At 42.4% G+C, this 24,896-nt stretch overlaps 2 protein-coding genes across 7 annotated transcripts in view; one reads left to right on the forward strand and one right to left on the reverse strand.

The window, feature by feature from the left end:
* LOC126919967 (heat shock 70 kDa protein cognate 4-like) overlaps positions 1–2,260 on the forward strand; it is a 58,070-nt gene extending 55,810 nt beyond the window's left edge. For all 4 annotated transcript variants that reach the window (XM_050729774.1, XM_050729764.1, XM_050729768.1 and 1 more), the window contains 3 exons: positions 260–631; positions 1,226–1,603; positions 1,941–2,260. In XM_050729774.1, the coding sequence (XP_050585731.1) occupies positions 260–631; positions 1,226–1,603; positions 1,941–2,036 (846 nt within the window). In that variant the 3' untranslated portion in view covers positions 2,037–2,260. The remainder of the gene's footprint in view (positions 1–259; positions 632–1,225; positions 1,604–1,940) is intronic.
* Positions 2,257–24,896, reverse strand: part of LOC126919889 (uncharacterized) — a 165,034-nt gene continuing 142,394 nt past the window's right edge. For all 3 annotated transcript variants that reach the window (XM_050729569.1, XM_050729588.1, XM_050729580.1), the window contains 6 exons: positions 12,111–12,717; positions 10,694–11,660; positions 9,899–10,043; positions 6,891–7,104; positions 5,924–6,190; positions 2,257–5,283 (listed from right to left, as the gene is read on the reverse strand). In XM_050729569.1, coding sequence (XP_050585526.1) covers positions 5,032–5,283; positions 5,924–6,190; positions 6,891–7,104; positions 9,899–10,043; positions 10,694–11,660; positions 12,111–12,717 — 2,452 coding nt within the window. In that variant the 3' untranslated portion in view covers positions 2,257–5,031. The remainder of the gene's footprint in view (positions 5,284–5,923; positions 6,191–6,890; positions 7,105–9,898; positions 10,044–10,693; positions 11,661–12,110; positions 12,718–24,896) is intronic.

A 24,896-nucleotide genomic window follows, 5' to 3' on the forward strand; every position in this document is an offset into this window, starting at 1 on the left:
ACTCCTAAATTATTTATTCTTATTTATTCTTCCAGACCATTAAATACTTTAACGACTTTATCTTTGTAATTACTAAACTGATGCAAATGTTTCTAGGAATAAGTCTTCACTTTCATCTTCTGAGTTACATATCTCATCGCAATAATTTACTTACTATTCTAGATTTAAGTACACATTAGAGATTGATTCTGGTATTAAGAAAAAAGAGATTTTTTAAACGAACAAACGAGATCCCAATACCTTTTCCTTCCATTGACAGGACTTTTTTAATGGAAAGGACCTTAACAAATCGATAAATGCGGACGAGGCTGTGGCGTACGGGGCGGCAGTGCAGGCGGCCATATTGCAGGGTGACAAGTCCGAAGCCGTACAGGATCTGCTGCTCCTGGACGTGACTCCGTTGTCCCTCGGGATAGAGACCGCCGGTGGCGTGATGACCGTTCTCATCAAACGCAACACCACGATCCCGACCAAGCAGACGCAAACTTTCACTACCTACTCGGACAATCAACCGAGCGTCCTGATCCAGGTTTACGAGGGGGAGAGAGCAATGACCAAAGACAACAACCTCCTGGGAAAATTCGAGCTTTCTGGGATTCCGCCGGCGCATCGAGGCATACCGCAAATCGAAGTGTGTCTTTTCATAGAAACTTCAAATTAATTATTGAATCCTTTTCTCAGGACCGTTAAACGTTCGCAATTAACGCATAAATCAATGATTACCAGTATCGACAATTAAAGCAGAGAAGCTGACTACTAGCTCCTATAACGATAAATCGCAAGATCGCTAATAAACGTTTCGTAGACTGGAAAAACCAGAGATAAGAAAACAATTCCAATAGAGTATCAGCGGTGCTGGTACGTAGCGAGACGCAGCAATTGCGTCGAAAAAGGAAATCCTTGGCAAGGATATACACAAATCCGTCGAGAGGACGAGGGTTAGGGTTACGACTGGACAGGGTTGAGAGATCCTTTCCAGACGATTCCGTGCCTCGAGATTTCTTTTCTGCCTGTTGCCACCAGTGTACGAGTCGGATGGAACTCTATTGGAATTGTCAGGCTGTCCGGATAAGTATCGGAACGGAAAGCAGACGCGGAGGTGGAAGGACTCGAAGGAATGGAGATGGCGTCTGGACCGCGCGATGTCGAACAAAACAACGGAGAAAGTGTCGTTTTTCTTTCTTTTCTTCTTCTTTCAGATTTCTTCCATTCTTTTGCTTCCCAGGTGACCTTCGACATCGACGCGAACGGTATCTTGAACGTGTCCGCCGTGGAGAAATCAACGAACAAGGAGAACAAGATAACGATAACCAACGACAAGGGACGACTCAGCAAGGAGGACATAGAACGAATGGTGAACGAAGCGGAAAGATACCACGCGGAAGACCAATCGCAGAAGGAGAGAATCGCGGCGAAGAACAACCTCGAGTCGTATTGCTTTAACGTAAAGAACTCCATCGAGGATGAGAATATCAAGGCGAAGATTGCGGAAGGAGACCGGAATCTCATAGCTAACAAGTGCAATGAAATCATCAAGTGGCTCGATATCAATACTTCCGCCACTAAGGAGCAGTTCGAGAATAAATTAAAAGATGCTGAAAAAGTATGTTTTCTTTTTAATATGTTCTTATTACATATTTTATATTATATCTGTGGAGGGAGATATGTTTTTCTTCTTTTTTCCTTTTTGAATAATGAATTCAACAGGCGCTATTGTAATCGAATCGTGATACGAATTTAGTGAACCTATTGAAGTTTTTGTTTTATTATCTTCTGCAGGTCCTTTAATTATCTACTAACGATACGAACGAATAGTAGCTTTCTACCTAACCGACTAATAATATATTTCCTTGAAAGTCCCATTATTATAGTTTATTCATAATTAGCACGTAGTTGTCGTTGTTCTAATTTATAAATAAAACATGTTGTTAATTTTTCAGGTTTGTAAACCGATTTTTACCAAATTTTACAACAGCACAGGATACGGGCAAAATTATAGCTCTTCGGCCAATCCAACGATAGAGGAAATAGACTGACTGGATATTTACCCTCGGTAGGTTATACCGCGTGCCGCCGGTGCTTTGATAAAACTTTTCACGCGATATTTAAAATTCATTGTTCATATTTTTCGCGCGACTCTATATTAAACGAGCTTAATTCCGAACGATCAAAATATTTGTGAACCCAAGACAATTGAACGCTTGTAAGCAATTAAAACAGTTCACAAGGTTGAATCATCAAATAAACGGCTCCACGTTAATTTCCAACGCATTATTTATTGCAAGCGAGTTTGGGAAAGGTAGTTATCGTAATGATTTCGTAATACATTCGAGATATGCGATAATATTGTCAGACTAACACAACGACCTAGCGTCGCCGCTTACGTGTACGGTACGCACGTATCAATGTGTATACAGCGTGTAAACTGTTTCATCAAACGGGTCCTTCTCGCATCACGTTAAAAATTAATATTGTTTATGCATGTAAAGAATATGTACACAAAAGGGGGAAGGGAGACACTATTAAATATTTAATGAACTTAGCGTACAGGTAAATATAGCCTACGCATTAATGGAACGTTTCTTCTCGTAAAAAATAGATTATGCAGAGCACCATGGTTTCTTCATCATATTAATCATCAACGTCTTCCGTTTTTCTCTTTTTTCCATTTTCTACTTTTTGTTTTTTTATCTTCGAATTAACTGAATTTCTTATATACAATTTTCCGTATCGTTGTCGCGAATCACCGCGATGAATCGCGACGCTGAAACGCTGTTTGCAAGCACATTACGAAATGTGGCTAATTCCCGGGTCGGACGGGCGCCGAGATTACAGTGTCAGCGCCTTATCAGCGCGGTATCTTGCGAACAATCGAGAAACAAACGAGGAACAGAAACTGACTATAATGTTGTCGCAAAATTTTATGCCCTGTGCTCAGTCTTTCACGCGCGTTACAATTTACTTTTTGTTCGTTCTTCTCGTTCCGCGCGAAACGGTCCGATCGGCTGATCACTTTCTAATTTACGATCCTTTCCAATTTGTACTGAGATATTAGGTTAATCCGTACCAGTTTTTACATTAAGTGGAATTCCAGTGAATTCAACTATTTCATGATATTCGATCGTTAGAAATTAAGTTACAACAGATAGTAGATTTGACGATCCGAAAGTGTTACAGATTCAGCAGCTCGTAGTTTCGAGCATTGCGAAATCGAAATAGATCGTTTGGTATTCCACCTTCATCTCTGTTTTCGCTCTAGTGCCGCTAAGTAATTTAAAGCATTCCAATATACTCGTTTATTTCAATCACGGAATTATGCAATCGCGCCGCGAACCTTTCGCTGGGTCGAGTAACAGAAGACAGATTCCATCTCGGGATCTTTGAGTCTGTCAGTAAGTATCTCATTACCGAGCTCAAAAAACCGGAGGATCCTACGCTTCAAACTTTTGCCACGTCTTCTTCGTTCTCGAATTCGTCGTCGAGATCGAGGCTGATCGTTGCGACACGATTGTCGAAACGAAGAACGCAGGGTATGTACGCAAGAACGGGATGTAAAAAAAAAAAAAGAAAAAGGGCTCAAAGGCGGGGAAAGGAGCGACGAACTGCTTGGAAAATGACCGAGGCATAAAATTTTTCGTAAGACCACCATGGAGGCTCGAAATTATTTATCTTTGATATGTTCGCTTTCGAGAGTCCTTGGTACGGTCGTACAGAAGTAAGTAAGATCACAAGCGTCATAGAGGCTCACGAGAGCCTCTGGGGTTAGAACAAAAACATAAAAAATAGTAATCGTTGTATATGTGAGCATGTATGTATGTATAATGGTTTCGAAAGCGTTTCGAATCCGAGTCTCGTGCATATTTACGCACCTGTATCATCGAATCATGTGTGTTATGTTGTGTCGTGTGTTTCCTATGATATATCACTTAAACGCTAGCTTGTTTCATCTTTTATAATTATATACATGTTACAACGTCGCTAGGTATGCCTGTATTGTTCGGATATAGTATATCTGACGAGCACGTGACTCCTTACCCTTTATATCACATATCGTATATACGAAGGCACCAGAAGTAATTCTAGGTCAAGAATCATACCGCGGCTTGAGCGCCGCTCACATTATGCTAACCAGGTAATGGAAACATCCATAAGCTGTACACGTGTTTACTTTCAGTGGCGTTCGTCCAAACGTTGCCACGAATGGAATACGTCGAAACGTAAGAGCGACCCACTCCTCGAGCTTTTCTTCCGTCACGTTTTTAATTCATTATCGCCGAGAAAATAACGTGATTGCAATATATTAAAATTCCGACCACCCCAATATATCTAATACATAAATCACAAGAAAATTAACCGGAAGATACACTTGGATCGAATAACTTTGATCGTTAAAGATCTATTTCATATCACACAATTTTAAACGAAGGAAACGAAATTTTATTCCATTTCGTTGCCTTATCAACGAGTGTGCCCATTCGTGGCGCCTACTTCGATACTTCATTCTTAATCTCGGCTCACGAACCACATGATACAATTAGTGCAAGTTTAGTAAAGATTAGCCATTCGAGGCCGTCTCTGGATCACGCTTGGATCTTAAAGATCGTCCATCGTCGTGCGATAATTAATTTTACTTTCGCACAACATCACGATGAATCGATATAAAATTCTCGAATCGTGCAATTTTGCACCAACGAGAAGACGTCTCGATGATTAGTCCATCTAGGACTCCAAGGATATGTACAATGAACACGTGTGTTTCTTAAAAAAAAAAGAGAAGAAAGAAAAACGATTCCAAGCTACCAGTACGCCTATTCGCTAGAGATATCACGTTCCATTCATCGATTCGAACACACGCGTAGCAGGATCGTTTACAAAATTCAACGTGTCGTTTGCAAAATACCCTGGATCTGATCGCGTGTTCCTTCCTGTCGTAAAAAAATCGTATCATGCTCGAGGGAACACGCGTTTTCAGGTATAAACAGGCGTCTCTGGTGCGATCAGATTGCGATCGGGTTCGCGTTTGTTTTACGACTAGTCGATCGCTTCCCTCAGTGCGGCAAGCTGCTCCTCTCCAAGCTTCACTTTGTCCTGAATCTCACGGCCGTCCACGATCAGCTTCGCCTTCATGTTGATGAAGTGTTGATAATCCGCGAACTCTTCTTCGTTCAGGTACTTCGACAGAATTGTCGATACGTTCACACTGCGCTTGTCGATGTTGCTTTTTAGGATCTTCGCCTCTTCCAGTTGATCTATCAACTTGTCTCTTTTACTCTCCAGGATTTTCTGCGAATAAAAATAGAATGTTCTTTATTATCGTTCTTTGTTAAAAATTACTTGGAGTTTTCTAATTGCTGCAATATGTGGTAGAAGCTTATTAATTCATTGAGAAACAGTAGTTCATGTAACTGAAGTTTATTGATTTCCTCCTCTAGCTATGATTTCTCTTGGATTTCTATTTACTTTAAAGTTTTTACTAGAATTAATTTTTAACCATGTAATGAAACTTATTGCATAAGATCTCGTCTATAAATCAAGACGACTTTCTGCCTGGCACATGATTAATTGCACCTGCATTCTCCGTCCTTCCTGTTCAACAATTACAAATCGCCTTACGAAAGCACGTAACACCGCGAGTCGATGACAACGCAAGGACGCCGAGTAAAATTTCAATAAACGCGTATTCACTCCAACGCGGTCCGTGTTTATTTAAAATATCTTGCTTCGACGACAAATTATCGCTGTTTGCTTCGGTCAATCGACCTTGTATCCTACCCGTTTATCAATTTACGCGTACATTTCCAGAAAAAAACTAAATATTAATATCCGCGCATTTAATTAAACTATTACTCATTGTCTGTCGGTCCTTGTTCAGTAAAACTATTCACGTAATAAATTAAATATAATATTTAAATTAAGAATTTACCCTTTCCGCGTGATCAGCCGGCATTCCGTACAGAGCATTCTCAGCTCGAGCCAATCTACCGCTCAGGCCAAGAAGAAGGCTCGTGATCTTGCCTACTTCCTCCACGTGGAGCCGATACTTGGAAGCTTCCGCTGGTCTCGCGACCGCGGTGATCCTCGTGGCCACTCGCGCTCCCAAAGCTTCGTTTACATCTCCCTCTTCTCGCACAGCTTCCTGTTCCGCTCTCAGAACCACCAGCTTCTTGTCCAGCCTCATCATCAGCTCTTCCTGCGAAGAAAATCGACAACGTTTCAAGGATTCGCCCTTTTCGACCGCATGACAGAACGCAACGGAAACAGCCCGTTGTTCACGTCATTTTTAAGACAGCTTGATCAATGGGAAGATGCATTAGGCGACATAGGATTAGAATCCTGATGACTTGATACGAAAGGGAAAGCAAGGTTTAAGAGAGTTGAAGGATGATTATATAGAAAAAAAAGGAAGAGCTCGGTTCCGGGAATCGTTCGCATAAATTAATACATTCGCAGCTGGTAATTTTAAGGAAAGTTCCTGCGATTAAAGAACGAATAAGAATTTTAAGAATGTACTTTCAAATATCCCATGCCTTATACTAGTTACTGTTGTTAATTCGAGTAAACATATTCTCAGTGTTATTGATCATTGAACAGCTTTATGAAAAAGGGATCCATAAAACAAACCTTTGAATTGATCAAATTATTGGAATTTTAGTTCTAGTATTTTAAATTTGTAGCTATAATGGCTCTTAAAGAGCTGCGTTATGTTTGAAAACTAAATTATATATTGCCCATATTTCTCACAGAACTGTAACTCATTTTTCGTGGTCTTGGTCCAATTAGATAGGATTGATTTAATCATATTTCCAAAAAATCATTAAAAGCGTAATATTACGTTACCGACCACTGGGCGTATGAATACAACCAACTCTCTTCCATAAAAATTTTCTTACCTTTTTCTGCCTGAGATCAAGACTGTCGGTGGGAACGACAGGCGGCGACGAGTCTTCCTGCCGCGTCAACCCCTCGACGGTCACGTCACGCGTGTATCTTGTGAGGAATCTCGCCTTTCCTTCGGATGTGGTGAAGTAAGCCGATGTCGGGGACAGAGGACTCGTCAAGTCCGTCGATAATGGAGTGACCGGAGTAGAGGGTATCGTCTCGTGCCTGCAACAAGCATAGTTTCCATCTCTAAATCATTCGTTGGCGGCTGGTCTTGATGTAATCCTGGCGATCACGGGCCACAAAAATCCTTGAGCAAAATTCGTGATCGTGGACGACACGGATTGCATCAGCCGGCAGCATGACTCACGATCGAATCGATCGGCACGTTTTGTACAACGGGGAACGTCGCACGGATGATTTACTGTGTCGATGCAAACGCATGTCTTGTCGCGCGGAACCACGTGGTTTCTCGTAATACGCTCTGCTCAGAGTTTGATGAATTTGAATTGTCGTGGTTCTCCGTTCGTTAAATGATGGATGGCCAAGTAGATAGAGCACGACTAAAATATTTAAGTTGGGTACATTCTCTCGAGATACTACAATACTATACTATCGGAGAACCCCTCTAGTAATAATTAACCGCTCGTCTTATAATACAATATCGGGCGACACACGTGATTAGAGTCAGGGTTAAGATTAAACGAAAACAAGTTTAATGTGAATTTTGAACAAGCAACAGTTCATCTTAATGTTATGCATGCTCCGATTCTTCTAAAAGCGTAGAATATATGCAAGTATATGATAGAAATAGCGAGGAAATGATATTAAGCGAATCTTTGGAGTTCTTTTCTATACCTGCTAGAAAAATCGCACGGCAAGGGGTTAGTCGTGTTATAAGAGCAATTTTATAAAAGAGGAGAAAGTGATAAAGAAAGGAAAGCGCGGTTTGTGGCAGTTCGAAGAGTAAGCACACCGATTAGCCGACTGTAACGCTCGACTCGGCTCGCTCGTTGAACTACAGGGAATTAATGAAAAGCGGAAGTGGATGCTGCAGCGAATATGACCACCATGCCGCGTTTACGCGCAGATCTTACGCGCCGCGCTTCAAGAAGCCACCCGTGACCGCTTTCGAAAGCGTTTCTGCTCCACCGGGGTGTGGTAGGAAGCTCTTTTGCTCGGGTTCTCCGTATAGTTAACGAAGCAAACGTTACAAAGTTGTACCGGTGCCTACGGGGAAACGTTAGTTAAGCGGAACGACTCTAGGGTGTATAGTTAGTTAGTTCGCTATGAACGGATCAGCGGATGTTCTCAAGTCGGCGATTAGTTCAGATTGTACGGGAGTAGGTATTGCGAAAGGGAACATGGGTTTTAATGTACTTCTCCGTATCTTTGGTCTCCATGCTGGACGTGTTCTTGTGGCGTGCAGATTGTGACGACAACCGCGTGCTAAGATCGAGCGAAACGATGTCACCGCTAGTCCGTGTGAGACTGGTGAACGAAATGATGCGTAGACCACCAAGTAGCTAGCCTAACAATATCATTTATGGTTAGTTACGTAACCGCCTTGCGCCTCTAGTACTTTCTCCCGGCGCGTGCCAGCGAAAATATTGTCCTCGATTGGTCGGGTGGTTCCAGATTGGCGGGAAAGGGAAAAACTCGTTTCTCCATCGAAATTAATCAGTGACAACTTTAAAAGGCACCGAAGAACGTTCGTGGCTACCTTTACTAACTTAATTGCCGAAAAATATTTTTCACTTTCCTTTTACGAGAAGCAAAGTGTATGAAGATATTAAATTTTATTTCAAGATCTAATAGCCTTCCTGCGTTCTTTGTATCATTTCCAAACCAATCATCTTTTTATCGTTAAGGAACTTTTAAAGTTCGAGCGCGATGTGTGACTTCAACTTTACGTTGAACATTAAAAATCATTTTATTTGCCAAAATAAGAAGAAAATTGGAGCGTAAAAATTCGAGGATAATGTCAGATTCATCGTCCCTTCTCGTGATCTCGTAAAACGTAATCAAACAAGAACACGAAAGAAGAAACGATAGATATATGGCGACTAGGAAATTATAAATCATACAAATAGCCCAGACAATTTATTCTGTGTCATCGATTCATACCTCCTCTTGAAAACGACAATTATATCCCGACGTTAATAGAGTTCGTTTAACGATGCCTGACTGGGAATCTCGCGGTCACGCCCACGTAAACGTCACTCGCCGTCCAATAAAGGTCCTTTCCATGAGCGACGACCTCTTTAGTCGAGGATCTTGTTTGCGGTGCAACGTGAAAAAGGGAAAACTCCTTGACACCGTTCCGCCGCGACCGAAGCGGGAAATTTTCTGAAATCGCGCGAATTGCACCAATCGTGAAAATTTATAAGACTCGAGCGCGTTTTTGTAACTAGATCTGTATCTAATCACTGGGATCGGGGACACGGCTCGATTGATAATGCTGCATGGTCGAGGTGTTCGGTGAAAGTGGCAGTCGCAGGTTCGCTCATGGAACAACCTGTATGAAATATCGACGTGGCGTATCGTCTGGGACGATCGGTTAACATTTATGTAACGATAATGAGAGGAAACGGCGCGGATAGCTGAGAGAACATGCAAATGATAGTTTCAAAGCTATGGAAATTATAGGATTTTGCATGGTCGTTTCAATCGAACATCGCTCGCTATGAGTTTAAAGTAATAATCTATAAAGTGAAATGCGGGTTAAAAGTATCTTCTGAATTTCAATCTATCGTGAGGTATGCTTCTTTCTACGATTCGTGACTATTATCTCGGCACTATTATCAAGTTATTATTATAATTTGGAACGATAAACATACAAAATTTATATTATGTAGATTTAACATTTCGAACTTTAATCTACGGATCCTCGCGGTAATATTTCCAACGTCTAAACAAGGAACAAATAACATTCTTTTGTACAACACACGCGGGAATCTCCTTGATAACCAGTTTCCAAAGAGCCTCCAATTATTCGAATTACAATAATAATACTCACTTTTTCTCCTCGTCTCCGTTCTCGGAGCACGGGGTCGTCGGTTCCTCGAGGGAGAGTCGGCGCCTAGGTCGCGGTTGCAAGGTCGCTTCCACCCTGAATAAACCGGTAACATAGTCGGTAGGCTTTTTGTGCTCCGGCGCTGGAACTGATAAGAACAAATCGTTACATGGCTTGATCGTTCTGTTCAGCGAATTTCTGCACGCTTGGAATCCACGTGCGAGCATATACGTTGTACATGAAGAGGAACCAGGCTAAAGGCAATAACGACGCGTAATTGAATAATACGGTTGACCCGTCGATTGGTTTAACGCTTATTAAAATAAAAGGTCGACGGCCCCGCCAGTGGGCTCCACCTCGTTGCAGATGACGCACGAGCGCATCAACGGACACGTGGTAGGTCTGTATGTAACTAGTAACTACAAACTAGCTTGCGTATCTTATCGGTGTGTTCGCGAGTGTCGTATAAATGGTAAAAATTTCGACAAGCCGATCGAAGTCGATGACACTAGCCAGGCTAAATTTGCTCGCGATAAGCCGTCGATGGAATAGGAGAATTACTAATATCGATGTCTGGCTGACTTTTATGCGACGTAATTGTCTCGAACACGGGTAATCCGGGATCAATCTAAACCAGGGATCAAAGACCCAATGATGAAAGAATAAAATATGACAGATATAAAACATGTCTAAACATTTTACGTTCGACCGAAAGCTAACGGTATTCTTTAACGTTTCTCTCTCTCCTTCTTTTTTTTTTTTTTTTATCAATAAGCTATCGACGAGACCACAACTCACCTAGAAGAGGCACCAATTTGTCGTTCGGATTGAGCTGGCTCGCCAAATCCCTGCCCAGTTCCTCACATTCGATTTCTTCTGGCAGTTTCTTTCTGCACAGTGGAATTTCCTGAGTCTTGGTTGGTGTTTCGCACTCCGTTGGCTCCAAGATTTCGGTCTGCGAGGCTGCGTCACTGGTAGCAGTGTTCACTCGGAGCACAACTTCGGTACGTTGCACCAATGTCAGTCCCTCTATTCCTGGTTGAGGCGACATACACGGTGATACCGGAGGAGATGGTCTGTCTTCCTCGACTGGAGAATTCCTCGACGACGATGAAGAAGAAGCCTTCGACACGCTCGAGATCGAGGACGTCGAGGACCTTCCTCCGGATCTGGACTTACTGGACGAGGAAGATCTGTCTACTCTCAGCTCTATCTCGTTCGTTTGACTCGAACGGACGGGCGAGCTAGATCTGTTCGAGGAACCAGTGTTGTCCGTTTGTGTAGGACTGGAGACTTTTCTGTTGTTAGGTGAAGAATTCTCGCTCTTAGAAAAGCTGTTGGATAATATCCGTGGCGAAACACGAGGGTCTGACGATCTACCGGACGAAGAACTGGAACAGCTTCCAGATCGTCTCGGTACGGCGCCTCTCGAGCTGTCTCCTTCCATCTGATCCGGTGTTCTAGGAGGTGAATTGGTCGGGGCTGGAGGCCTTTCCGAAACGGCCGACGCCTCGATGGAGCTTCGAACTTCGTGACCTCGTGGCCAGCAACTGTCCGTCGTGATCGTCATTGTCGTGGATGCCGACGATGTCGTAATGCATGTAGTGATCGTGCTGGTCGACGTCGACGTAGCGTTCATTCTCTTCTCGTTACGCCGATTGAGCAGCTCGATGTTCTGCGAGGTCATTTCGATGGTGGCGCTACGCTCGCGGAAGAAATCCTCTTCGACAACCGCTGAGGGCGCGTCCATGCTTCGACTCTGTTTCTAATTATAATTTATTCGATTAATCTTTCGTTAAAGTATAACAGAGACGAAAATTTTCAATAGAATTAAACATATATAGATTCTAAATATTTTTTCACAGATGATAGATTTTCTAACTAACTAATAAAAAAAGTAATTACTATGCTTTCTAGTTTATGCCTTTATGGGAAATTAAAATTTTTAAAGATGTACATACAAATAGCGTAATATGAAAACAGTCTGGTAATTACTAAAATAAAATAAATACAGTAAAATTTTCTTCTCTACGTCCTTACTACTTCCCTACTACGTACCATAAGAAAACAGTAAGTACTACGAGTACTTCGAGGAAACACTACTCACTATAAGAAAGAATATATCAATAATGGCTGTGCTGTTCCACTGGGGTAACCTACTCCAGCGAGGATGTATCGGTACAATACGCGCTAAACGTCCGAAAAGAAATATTACCTCTCTGTTCTGAGGTAGGGGTTCGCAACTGGCCGCCAGCTTCCTGCGTTCGCGTTCCAGCTGTCGGTTCCTGTCGTTAAGGATCTCGACGCTCTGGGGCGACAGCCGTTCCCTACGTTGCTCATAATCGTGCCTTTTCTCTTGCTGCCTCTTCTCCTGATGATGATGATGATGGTGATGATGCTGATGTCGATCCTCCAGGTTATCGTTATTATTATTCTCGCTGGTTCGTGATCTCGCCTCACTTGACTGCAGTTTCTTGTTCAAATCGTGCGACAACTTTCCGATCACCTCCGCCGAGTGTTGTTGCTGTTGTTGTTGTTGCTGTTGCGCGGACCGTTCCTCCAGCCGATGATGAAGAGCGTCCACGCTGTGAGACTTGGAAAGCTCTGGCTGTTGCGGATGATGATTGTTGTGATGGTGATGGTGATGGGGCTGCAACGGATGATGAGGCGTGACGCGCAGAAGAACCGGATCGTCGTGATCCCGCGGCGGTGGCCAGTCCTCTAGGCGAGATGTCGGTGACATGGTTCTTTTGTAACTGCCCTCGGTGTCGGGCGCTCCTCGTTCTCGACGATACGCCAAGTAAGAGGCCTTCGATTGACTCCTAGAACGAGAAAATTGGATGCTTACGTTAGGAGATCCTGATGAAGTTAGATCGCAAAGACAGTTGTTCAGAAAGTCGTACTTCTTAAATTTCGCTACGCACTTTCCGAACAGCTCAACTACTTATCGATAACTTACTTGATTGACTAGTTTCGTTGTGCAACTACAAAAACATACCCAAGGAGTTAGAACGAAAAACGAAGAGTAATTATTCGTCTAACGCTGGCTGTTTGAAAAGTTTACACCGTGTGATTTACAGGGTGATCGATTGCGAAGTGAGACAGTTAGCGTTATAGATTAGGGTCGATACAATCTTTAGGAATTTTTGAATTACATAACGATACGCATCGACCTAAATTCTTACGGTTTTCTTATCTTCATTTTTATTGCTGTAGGATATCTTGGCGAAGATGATCCATCGTCTAGCAAGACAAATACTGTTCTATATTACAATCGCGTCTTCGTCATTTGTTTGATCCGGCACCACGCCCGAAATTTCCGTTATTGCTCAGCTATCAAAAATAAACGGATGAAAATAGAGCATCGCGAGACAGGAAATACGCACATGGTAAGGTTCGAACGTAAATAGTTGCGCATCTGTTCACTTTGATCGTGCGACTTGGCGTACCTACGACTACAAGGTTAGGTTATACTTGAATTTCCAGTTCGCGCCTGGTTAGAGACAGGTTCGTTCGAATTTCGATGAGGTTTGTTCGTATGAACTCGCGTCTGATTATCCAGAAGGCGGCGTCTTTCTAACTGGACGCGATACACGTAGATGTTCGGAGAAAAAAGTGGACGATTCGTAAACACGCGATTTCCTCGAAATTTAGATTCCATGTTCTTTCTCGAGCGTGTCGCGATTTCTTGTTTGTACTTAGTTCAGACGCAAACGTTCGAGAGCAATTACGAGTGATAAACTTACGCATAATTGCTCTTTGAACTTTTAGATTCTTTTCGTGACCCGCGGAATTTTTTATTTCGATATCTTTAGCGACAGGGTCGCGAAATGGCAATAAGCTTGAAATATCAGGCAATTCAATAGAATGCAACGTTTATGTTCGGATGGAGGTTCCGTTGCTAGTTATCCTATTAATACTCGATAGAAATTATCTGCGTACATATATTCATAAGCGTAATTACTACGTCGTGATCAAATTTCGAGTATTGGCGGAATCGCGATTAAACGGGGACCCCCATCCACGGACAAAGCATAAATAAGCATACGAGTCGATAGAATGGAAATTCTTTACCAATCCCATTTCTACGCCCATATTTAATACACTTCACCGCGATATTTACGTTTCTGCGCGTAATTGACGCGCAATTATACGCTAGAAAATTCTAATAAAGCCAGTGGAACGGGACGTTTGCCCACGTCCATGAACAAAATGTCGATTCCGGCTCGTTATAAATAGTATATTCTCTTTTATTCGATGTAATTTATTCTCATATTTGCAATGGGGCATGGGATTGGCGTTAAGGTTTGTCGAACCTATTCGTGATTCCACGAACGGAACACAAAGTGCTCTTTGGCGAGCGTGCCGAGAGTAAAAGTGATCCATTGTTCGGGCGCCTTGCTTGCGAAATTCTTACCAACGCATCCGCATCGATTAATCGCGAAGCGTGATTGATTAATTCGCAACGATTCACTTGCCGTCCCTTTAAATAAGGATACGAAACACCCAATACTCGGATTATAATGCAAGTGCAGCTCGATGGATACCGGATACGACGAGAGCGTGTTACGTGAATTTCAACGAGCGTTCCGGTTCGGGGAACGCTCCCGATCCTTTCTCAGCGGCTTTTCCGCAAAGACGCGTGCGCGTGGAAAGTGATCCGATCGTCGGGATGACGAGTAACGCTCTCTTTACTCGCCTAGGATCAGACGAAATTACGTAAGCAGCGTTTCGTGCGAAAGTCATCGTAATCGGAAGGAAAGTGTAACATCTGTTGGCAGATCTAGTATGTGAAACGCTTTGTTAGAGAAGAGAAAAGATCATGTAATATCTTTTAGACGAACGATTTACTAACTATTCTTTGAACGTCGGAAGAAAAGAAAGAATGAAAGAAAGAAACTAGGACGTAAGCAAATTTCTATTTTAATGTAGGTGTCAGTTAAAGCGGTTCCTTGGCTACCGTTTATGGTATGCTCTTTAAATTCTATCCTTCTTACGATTCGAAAGCGATGACAATCAGTACAGCAATTATCTCGGTCTCGGTGCAATCATTCGGTTGAAACCGAAGTCCGTGACAATCGATATCTCCGATGACTTATCATTAATTGATACTTGACTTCTTGCAAGGCAATAATCGACGTTATTGCAATTCGATATCTATGTCAAATTTGCTCGTTTCGATCGAATCTGGGCTGATATTGTCATGCTCCGTCTGTCGGTATATCGTCATCGCGTGCCGGATTTACGGCCCAAATATAGGTGTACTTTGAAACGTACATGCGTAACAAGAGTAATGCGAAACATGGTTAAATAGCTATGCCTCGAGTCGCTTTCTTGAATTAATCAATCGCGAATACTATGTTCGATGAAACATGACTTGATTATAATTAGGTATAAAAGTCTAATCTCTTATGATTCTTAATTAACGAATTACACATTACTGTCTATGTTTTGTACTTTCCTTGCTTGATGGGAGAAAAATAAGCTTGATGCGAGTCACATGATTCTACATAAGGGTTTAAGCGAGGGAGGTATAAGACAGACAGGTAAAACAGAAACTTTTCTTCGAAGAATCGCTGGACTAGAAGTTCACACGGCTATCTTGCGCTGGATTTCTGCCCCGTTCTGGTTAGGAACGTGCGTGGCTGCCGGCGGAAAAGAAAGTTTTTGTCGTAACGAGGTAGTCCGAGCTAAGGACGAAAGTAAAATTTGCATCTCGATTCTAATCACGTGGCTGACTCGACACGATTTTGTCGTGATCGGAGCAGAGAACTCGACACCAATCAACTCGTCATAATTTTGTCAACAAAGAACGCAAACGGGTCAAGCGACTCTGTTTAAATTTCTTTTTAAAATCTTCCACGAGTTTCTGAACCACTTTTACGATCATTCTTTCTAATAATACTCATCTCCTCCTTAATACTTCCTCGTATACGTATATTTGGAGAAAATAAATCTCCTTAATTTAGCGGGACCAATAATGCGGATCCGCAACAAAGTGTGTCAAGTGAAACGCGATTAGTTCGAAACAAAAATGACCGGCGAACTTCCGAACTAACACGAGACTGGCATCCAACAACAACCATTAATTCGTACTACCTGCGTCACGCACAAAAACATCCTCGAAAATTAAAGCTTCAAAACGATCGGGTCGAGAGTTGATTGGCAAAAAAAGGAAAAAGGAGGATCTCACGAGAAATCGGCGCGGGTCCGATGCTCTATCATTTCCGAAGCGCGCGATAGTTCAGCGTGAGAACGAACCTGGAAGAAAAATCAGCCATCCCGGATCCTCGAGCATGCGAATCGCTTCCGCGAGCGTTGCGTTCGTACGTATCTTTGTCCTAGAATGTTCCGACCTCTAGAGCGAACTGCTCGATTCGGCTCTGCCTTTTTTTTCATGGCTTCTCGTTTAATCGTCCAGAAACGGCCGCGTACCGTAAACGATTCCATTGTAAAATCGCCGTTACGTAACGTGGCCGTGTAACTCAACGTGTTGCGCAAGCGGCGCGGCGCGTGATAGCGCGAGATATAGGTATAATTTTATAAGTATATACAATTATGTAAGCGGACACAGGAGACAGGAGTCGCGACTGTAGGAGACCGCGATTTCCTGTTGCGTTCTCCGATCGCGCAAATTCATCCGCATCACCTATTGAATTCTTTTTTCATTACCTCTTGAGTCGATCTCGAAACAAGCTAGAGAAAAACAACAGTTTCCAGTCGGATCGGTGGAAAAGCTCGAACCCGGAAAACAGATCGCAGGGAAAGTGCTTTACAAATTGCTTGGCGCTCGAGATATATGCACACGACGTGCTTTTAAACGAGGACTGGTAATAAGGTTCGTTCGTAAAATAAGTAACGAGGCATTTTGCCGGACGGAGCTGACCGCAACGGGTAGCTGGCGAACATCAGGCTTAAAAGTTACTCCTGGTAATGACCATACGTAACGACGTACACGCACGGGACCCCTTTCACGACACGTGTTTCTCCTCGGTTCCTCTTTTTCTTCCCTCTCGAATGCGGATAATTATCGCCTGGGATAAAGCACGCACGCGAATAACCAGGAGGAAGCTATCGACGCGTTCGCGTCTTTTTTTTTTTTTCCCGGTGTAGTGCGTTTGTCCTTACGTTCTGGTGGCGATCAAGAGAGCTTAATTAAGTAGGCGTAAGCGCGGAAGACGCTACGACGAGGCTAAAGCGTTTCTTTAATCGTGAAACTATGATTTTGTTCATTTTTCACGTTTTCTGTCTATGCTTTTCTCTTTCACGAGGTAAAGGCAGAGGAGAAATCCCAGAAGTTTCTAAAAATGGTTCATCGATTCTTAGGCTCAGATTAATAGCACGATCAATTAGGAGTCCACTTAGCGAACGTAGCCAATTTCGAAACTTTATTGCTCCAGTTTCCTTACCGTAATATTAAACTGTATATTAGGGAGCTGTACGTATTACGGAATTTGCTACGATTATCCATTCCAAATTCCCTGTCGTAAATTTCCCTAATAAAAACGTCTCGAAATACCGTTGATTTTCTCTCTTTTTTCCTTTCTTCGATTATATCGGACATTGTCTAATCTGCAGGCCGGTTTTTCGACAAGGTGTTGGTCGAAGAAAATGATCGATAAAAAATCTAAAAAGACCGATTACATAAGGCAGCACTACTCGTTCGATCGTTAAGTTGAAATTACCTATAAATCGTGGGTCAACAACTGCAGCCTGTCAAAAAAAATTTGCGAGGCAAATAACAATGCTGCAGCTCGGTTGTAGGAGTTAAAAGTAGAATCGGCGAATTATTGGCGGGATGCAGCTTCTTTCGCCCGGTAGTCGCTGCAAGAACCAGTATATCACGGTAATTGATGGTTAGCAGCGTATTTCACGGCCGGTCGCCTTCGATCTATAGCCGAGCTCAAATGTTGGGCGTTTATCTCCAGAAACGATATCGGCTTTGGACAAGCAGATAATACCAATGCAAACATATTGACCCGCTTTTTTTCGAAATTCCATTGCATACCTTTGACTCGCGTTCTACGATCGATATCGATAAGACTTTACGCCGTATAGTCGATGTTTATTCTCGAAAGAGGAAAATTTATGAAGTTATTCCCAGCAATCGTTAGTGTACACGTGCTTGCACCATTAGCGTAAATCGAAGAAATTGTAACAGCCAAGCTTTTAAACGTTCATGATGAAAAATTAATTCGAAAATGAAATCCAAGAGAACTGTAATCGTGCGAAACTATCAACAATGTTACTCCTTAATTTATATTTCGTTTTTATAGAGAAAACACTACGTTTGAAAACAACGTATCTAATGCAAACGCGTTTCATTATACGCGTGAATATCACGTACATCACGAAGTGACATTTACATGCCATGGTATATCGATACGAAATAATACATTACGAAGGAGTAGCGGATATTCGAGAATAATTTAAGTTTGTCTGGATCGTCACGTTTTATTCCGTGACTGTGAGGACAGATAGAGGTGGCACCAAAGTGCAATGTCGAGTGCAAAGAAAATTTTTGCATTTGTTAGTCCTTCATGTGCTTTCACGAATTTCCGCTTACAGTCGTTTAGCTAACTCTTTCGTGCGCTATCGTCTGGATCTGAAATAATTAGGCGTGTTGATAATATCCTTTCATCGGTTGTCAGTTTGTTGCCACGATCGCGACATCGAGTTCTCGACCGATCTGGAACCAATAACGTTTCCGTTCTCCTTGCCTCGATTTGCTTTATTCGACGCGATTACCAGTCCCCCGGTCCACCGATCGAGGAACATTAAATTCCAAGGAAATACCGATGCGTGTATTGTGTATCGAGGCACGAACAAGAACGAATCGTTCGTGCAGTGAGATAAACGTCGTTGAAATGTTCCTCCGAATCACGAATATTCCAGCAAGCTCGAAATTGGTTGCCTTACCAATTTAATACGTGACCAATTAAGTTCGTGCAAAGTGGAAAAAGTGGTTTCCATGTTATTTGGAGGTGTCTGTTGGGTTGTGAGAGGCCGTGTTTTAAACTGGATTTATTTATCATCGTTTATTTGCGCGTGGGTATGCGAACGAATACGTAAACCTTCTGATAATTAATTAAATGCGAGAAACACACCGAGTGTTTACTTCAATAATATTTCTTCAAGACCGGGCGATCAGTGACGCTCCTTTACAGTGTATCGACCGATCGATTCAACAATTTAAAATTTATATGAAATATTTAGTTTGTTTCTTTTTTAGGAATCTTTGATATATGATTTTACGATACTTAATCTATTCGTATTTCCAAAACATGGTGCTCTGAGGGCAGGGTCTCCTCTCTTTGTTTAACGAACTTTTGATTTTTCTTCAAATGAAATGCTAGAACTAAAATAAAAGCTTTTAACGCTGGATCGTTCAGTAGGCTCGTAAAACATCGAATGAAAGTCTGTGGATGCCAAAGATGCCAAGATTTCGTCGGTTAAAGCCATTGAGGTCGAGTTATAGTTGGTAGACAACAGCGGAGATAGCGAATTACAGAACAATTATTACAACACTTCGCTAATTAACTCAAACCGAGTTTGATCACGCGTAACTTCGTCGCCGATACGACGACGACCTGGCGAACCGAGAGAAAGAGGGACGGGCGAAAGAAGGAAGTGCAACAATTTAATATTTATGAGAGCGTCAGGGCAACAGTTTAGTCATTCGGACGGATCGCTGCGGCGATCGTCGTATCCGGTGGCACGAAAGGATGCCGATTCAAGCGAATCATCTGGAACGCGCGTTTTCATGCCGTGAAGCGCCTGTGCCGTGATGGGCTAATATCACTTCGCCCAACGATCGCCCAACTAGAAACGTAACTGTATAACCTGATTCAGTAACGTAATTATTTATCATATAAATCACGCTATGTGCATAATGAAAATGACTACTTTAAGACCTTTTTTCCATTTGCTAGAACGGAATAGAAAAATTAAAAGCTGGACTCAGTGGATAAAACGCTGCGTAATCAGAGAGACTATGACAAACATATGATTCTCAAATTTTTGTATCCCAGTGTTTTCTGTCATTTTAACAAGCGAAAACACTCTGAGAACTTTCAGAAAGACACTAGCGTAAAAGAAAATATTACACGTTTTAACGACTCTACCACATTTTCGTCAAATTCAGGAAATTCTTTAACGATGAAAGAATACGAATGAGATAAAAATGTTCCAAAGATCGTAGTGGAATTAAATATCGATACCGATATCTCGAAGCTCTAGAATTTCAAAGATCTATTACTTTATCTCTTTCATACACTTTATCATTAATTCACAAAACACTTGCGATCGAATTCCACTGAAGGTGGCCGACGTTTTAAACCTACTCCATAAACTCATAGCCACCTGTCACCTTTTGTATTACCACTTGTCGCTAATCAGGCGATTCAAATACAAAACCATATGGAGCATTTCAGTCCCGTCATCGTTCCGTAAGCCGCTTGAAAGCCTCGACCAATATTATTATATCGAACCCTTTGAAGATACTCAGAAGCTCCGAATTATCATCCGTATTATCATACTTTATTCGCAAGGGCTTCGTATATCGTCGAAACACAGGGAAACCCTAAAATGTTGGCAAATGATCCAGAGCAACGACTAAGCCGATTTCATGGAATCGCGGTCGCAATATCGATCGGTTCTCGCTTTCTACGTTGAAAAAGTTTATTCAGGATGCCAGGTCGAGTGCGACGTAATCGACTTGGCTATTGTTTTCGCGAGAGCGTTGCTTCAAACGGCACAGGTGTTAACTAAATACAAATGGCCGCGATACCTACCCAGGTATGCGTATGTAAATGTTCGCATCGTGGTCGCGTTTCTACGTCGACTTTGGTTCTTTCGAGGCTAATGACTGACAACCAGCTGTTCGTTTCGGCAATTTGCAACACGAAAAGGTAATTAGCACTTACAGAAAAAGACATCACCGGACAAGGTATACGTCAAACTAAATGAAGACGTTGCGCGTCGTAAAAAGTGAAAACAGAAGTACTGTTTGCCACGAACGTCCTGTGAAACATTGGAAATTAGAGACTGTCGCCTTCGACACGTCCGGGAAACAATATTCGGTTCGAAGAACTTTTAATTTCCTATTGAAACAAAATCCAAACAAATTGAAGGCGTTTCACGAAATCGAGTGATCACGAGCTTTATTTCGTTTCGTCATTCGGTTTATTTTTCTGTGGAAACGCAGGACCGGGCGACAATGCGAGTGAAATCTCGTGTTGTTCGCGTTGCACGAAAAGTAGGTAACCTTCGTTCGCTGGCGATCTCGAAAAATGCGTTTCGACTTGAGGATATCGGATGAAAGTACGCCTCGTTACCCCGGGAATTGCAGCAGTCACAGTACTGTCGAGGACACTGTCGGCAATGTTGGGCCGACTTTTTACGAATCGGCAATACGAACGATTGAAATTTACGGCTCGTTGTTTCGATCCTTGGATTGCTTTTCGAGAAGGTCCGCGACGCTGCGCTGCTCGAAATAATCGACGAATTTCGAAATAACCATGAGGCTTGAAATTTAAATTGTTTTATAGATAACTATGTTTCTCAATCTTGCAACGCTGTTTGCATCCAACCGTATTTTTTTATCGATATAAACCTTTTGTTACCTAAAAGGATTTTTCTTTGTAGAAACGAGAACAAGTTTGAAACATCAACATTCAAGAACCACAGTAGAATTAAAACAGTCGATAAAAAATATTACAAAACGCAATAAAACAAATAGTTATTTTACACTTAGGGTAGCATCTTGTTACTTTAATTGTTGGCAACAAGCAATTTTCCCTGCCGTGAAGAAACGACCGTCCACAGAGCGCGACGCGTCACTCGGGCACAATTAGCAATTTTCCACGATTCGCTCGAATTTCATCGTCTGCCCTTGGTCTCGCGTCGCGAGTCACGGTTTTCGACCTCGTCTTCATGGAACCCGCTCCTGCGGCCAACGTACTTATCTTCTCTCCTCCTACTCAGCTCCGAACACCGTGGAGTACTGTTATGAGTAGCAGAAATGCTGAACAACGGGCAGCCATAAGCATCAACGAACAGGTATTTCGCTATTTTCCCATGGTGCACAGCTATCACGAATCGATCGCTACTCCTTCCGTACGAATTCTAAAAGCAGTTCACTCGCAGTCTCACGAAAAACGCGTTATGTCATCGCGTCCTGGAGGGAACAATCGCCAATTACTCTATTGTCGTCGATGACGTGGCATTATTCTTACATCTTGCAAACGAAGTTCCGTCGCGACATTTGGATTTTTATAAAGAAGAATCAGCATGAAGAGAAGTATAAAGGAAGGAAGCTCAAGAGTGAGTTTCTGCTCACTTTCCACTGCCACGCTTTCATCCTACTTTGCTACCACTATCAGCACCTGTGATCTTGTTGGAAAGATTTGCGCCTGATGAATTAAAAATAGCAACTGGAAATACTTTACGTAAACGATTTCCTTCCGCCAGGGAACAAAATTTATTCGCAACAAAAATAAAAGTTATTTCCACGTATCGGAGGAAAGATGAACAATGGAAGTTTCATAATTTTACCTTTGGTCTCGATCAAGAAATTCCAGAGTGTCTTTTGTAAGTGAAACACGCCTTTAACCTGCTTATCACCAGTTTGAAGGACACGCCTGTCCAGATAATTGTAAGGCATTCGAAATTGAAGATAACTCAAGAGTTGGACGAAGGATAAAGTTTCTACGAGCGCAGGCTTTTACAATCATGCGAGAATTTGCATACTTATCCCGCGAAATAGAACCTTGACGTGACATGTCCTTCACTCCAATTGCTCATCGCATTCGAAACACCATCCTTGTGTTACGCCGTCCGGTCTGGCAACTTATACCGCACCCAATGATCAACGATCAATCGTTTCAACGACCAAAAGATGCAAATGATCCATGAATCACCCTGGAAATTCTTGTCACCCATCGTGTTAAAACGTATCTTAATTTCAATTCTTCGTTGATCGAAGCACAAAAGAACATCAAATTGTTCGCGTGTAACAATGAATTCAACGTTCGAGCCGTCCAATACGTTTCGTTGATTTGCGTCACAGACGATGGTCGTTGTTCAAACCGATTCAAACTTAGCGATATTCGTTATTATCGTTTCTGCATTTAGCACGAAACCACGTGAATTTCTTGGCGCGCGATTAATGGAAACTAATACGTCGTTTCGGCTCATAAACCTCCCGATACGAAGGAGGATTCACTTTCGCGCGTCAGTTAACTCTTATTTCCATTCAAGGTCTCCGTGATTCATACGCGTTTATAAAATGCAATTGCACGCTGCAAACAAACGCATGACAGTCATCAGCCTACTACGCTCGTAACAGCCTGCATTTATTATAAACGCGCATAAGCGAGAGGGGAGTCGGGTTGTTTTTGTAACGTGCGGAAATTCAGGTCAATCGCTCGATTCCTCATCCACGCGTCTTCATAACTATAAAGTTGTCTGTTTTCGATCTTCATGTTGGTACACGAATTCCGTCTAATTTTTCGATAGCGACAATGCAATAGTGATAAGTTACGCACCTTCAGATTTTCCACAAATTTGAGAAATCTACTTGCGATTATTATGTTAGAGATAAGAATAAGATAAACGTATCTGTGTTAAAGAACAACTAAAAGTATAAAGGAAATGAGAAAATTTTAAAACGTCGCGTCGATGAATAATGGCTTGGAGTAACACATCAGGCAGTATTGCCTTTGTTTCAGTGAAAACTACTTGATAAAGCTGGTATCTGTGCGTGGGAAGAGAGTTATCGGCGTTATCAAACCCGCATGACAGCGTTAACCTGCGTACTTATCGCTCGCCCTCGGTAATATATTTCGTCCGAACTTTCAAACGCGTTGCGTACTATTCACCGGGTTCTTCTTGTATGCGTATACCCCTAGAAAAATTCTACAGACGTCGTACAACAACGATTCGTGCTTAGTGCATTCGTTTCTGGCCTCGATAAATTACGTTGCGTCCTTGGCGCCCTGATACAATCCCTGGAAGATCCTTGCAGGAAGTTGCCGTAAAAAGAGGAGGAACATTTGCTACACGATTTCGCTTCGATCAGAATCCTTCATTTAATTACAAACAACGTTAATTACTCTCCGAACGACACTAGTGAATTAAAAGAACGGCGGTAAACGCGTAATAGATCATCTTGTAGCGGCTGGTCGCGAGAGCAATTAGGGCATTTGTCAGCGCTTGACTTCGCGTTCGAGACCAACGAAAGGAAAATTATCCTTGAAAGTTACAGGCTAATTACCAGATAGAAATTGGTGTTCAGCGCACACTGTATACTCATAATATCGCATAATAATCGATTTCAGCAAGTTAACTCGACGATTAACTTCACACTTCCTTGAAGGTTCCGCAAGTAGCACAATACTGAAATTTCTACGCGTTCGTTTCACGCGACACATTCCAAAACGATAAACCGTACACTTGACACGTATTCTAAAAGCGAAGCTAGTCGTTAAATTAACTTTACGAGGGACCGACGTTTTCGTTGTTATGTCATTAAACGTAGCGTGACGTACTGGTGCAAGTCCATGATGGTTTTTTACGTAATCCCACGAAGTCTGCGGGACAGGGTCGCGACACGTTTCACCGTAATAAAAAGTGCGCGTTTACGAGCCGGCCAACAACACGAACACGTGGCTACCAATCGACTTTCACGTTCTTACAGGTTAGAGATAGGCCGAACCGCAACGATCGGACACTCTACTCGTTTCTGAAATTTTTCGCTTTACTCTGGTCGCGTTAATTCTGCGGTAAAGTCAGGTACAACTTGGTAGAAGAAGCGTGTCGATCGATACCTCGAGATCCGATAAGAAGCGACCTGTGGACTCGTGTCGAATTTCTCAGGGAAACGTGAAACTTTGGTCGAATTCGCCGCTAGCGACGAGCATGATGAAATATAAACTGCGAATTTTACCATATCGAAAGCTCGATCTGGCTTGCATAATTCGCGAGTTTGTATAAAAAAATA

The sequence above is a fragment of the Bombus affinis genome, chromosome 1, assembly GCF_024516045.1.
Source record: "Bombus affinis isolate iyBomAffi1 chromosome 1, iyBomAffi1.2, whole genome shotgun sequence".
In the NCBI taxonomy this organism is placed as follows: Eukaryota; Metazoa; Arthropoda; class Insecta; order Hymenoptera; family Apidae; genus Bombus; species Bombus affinis.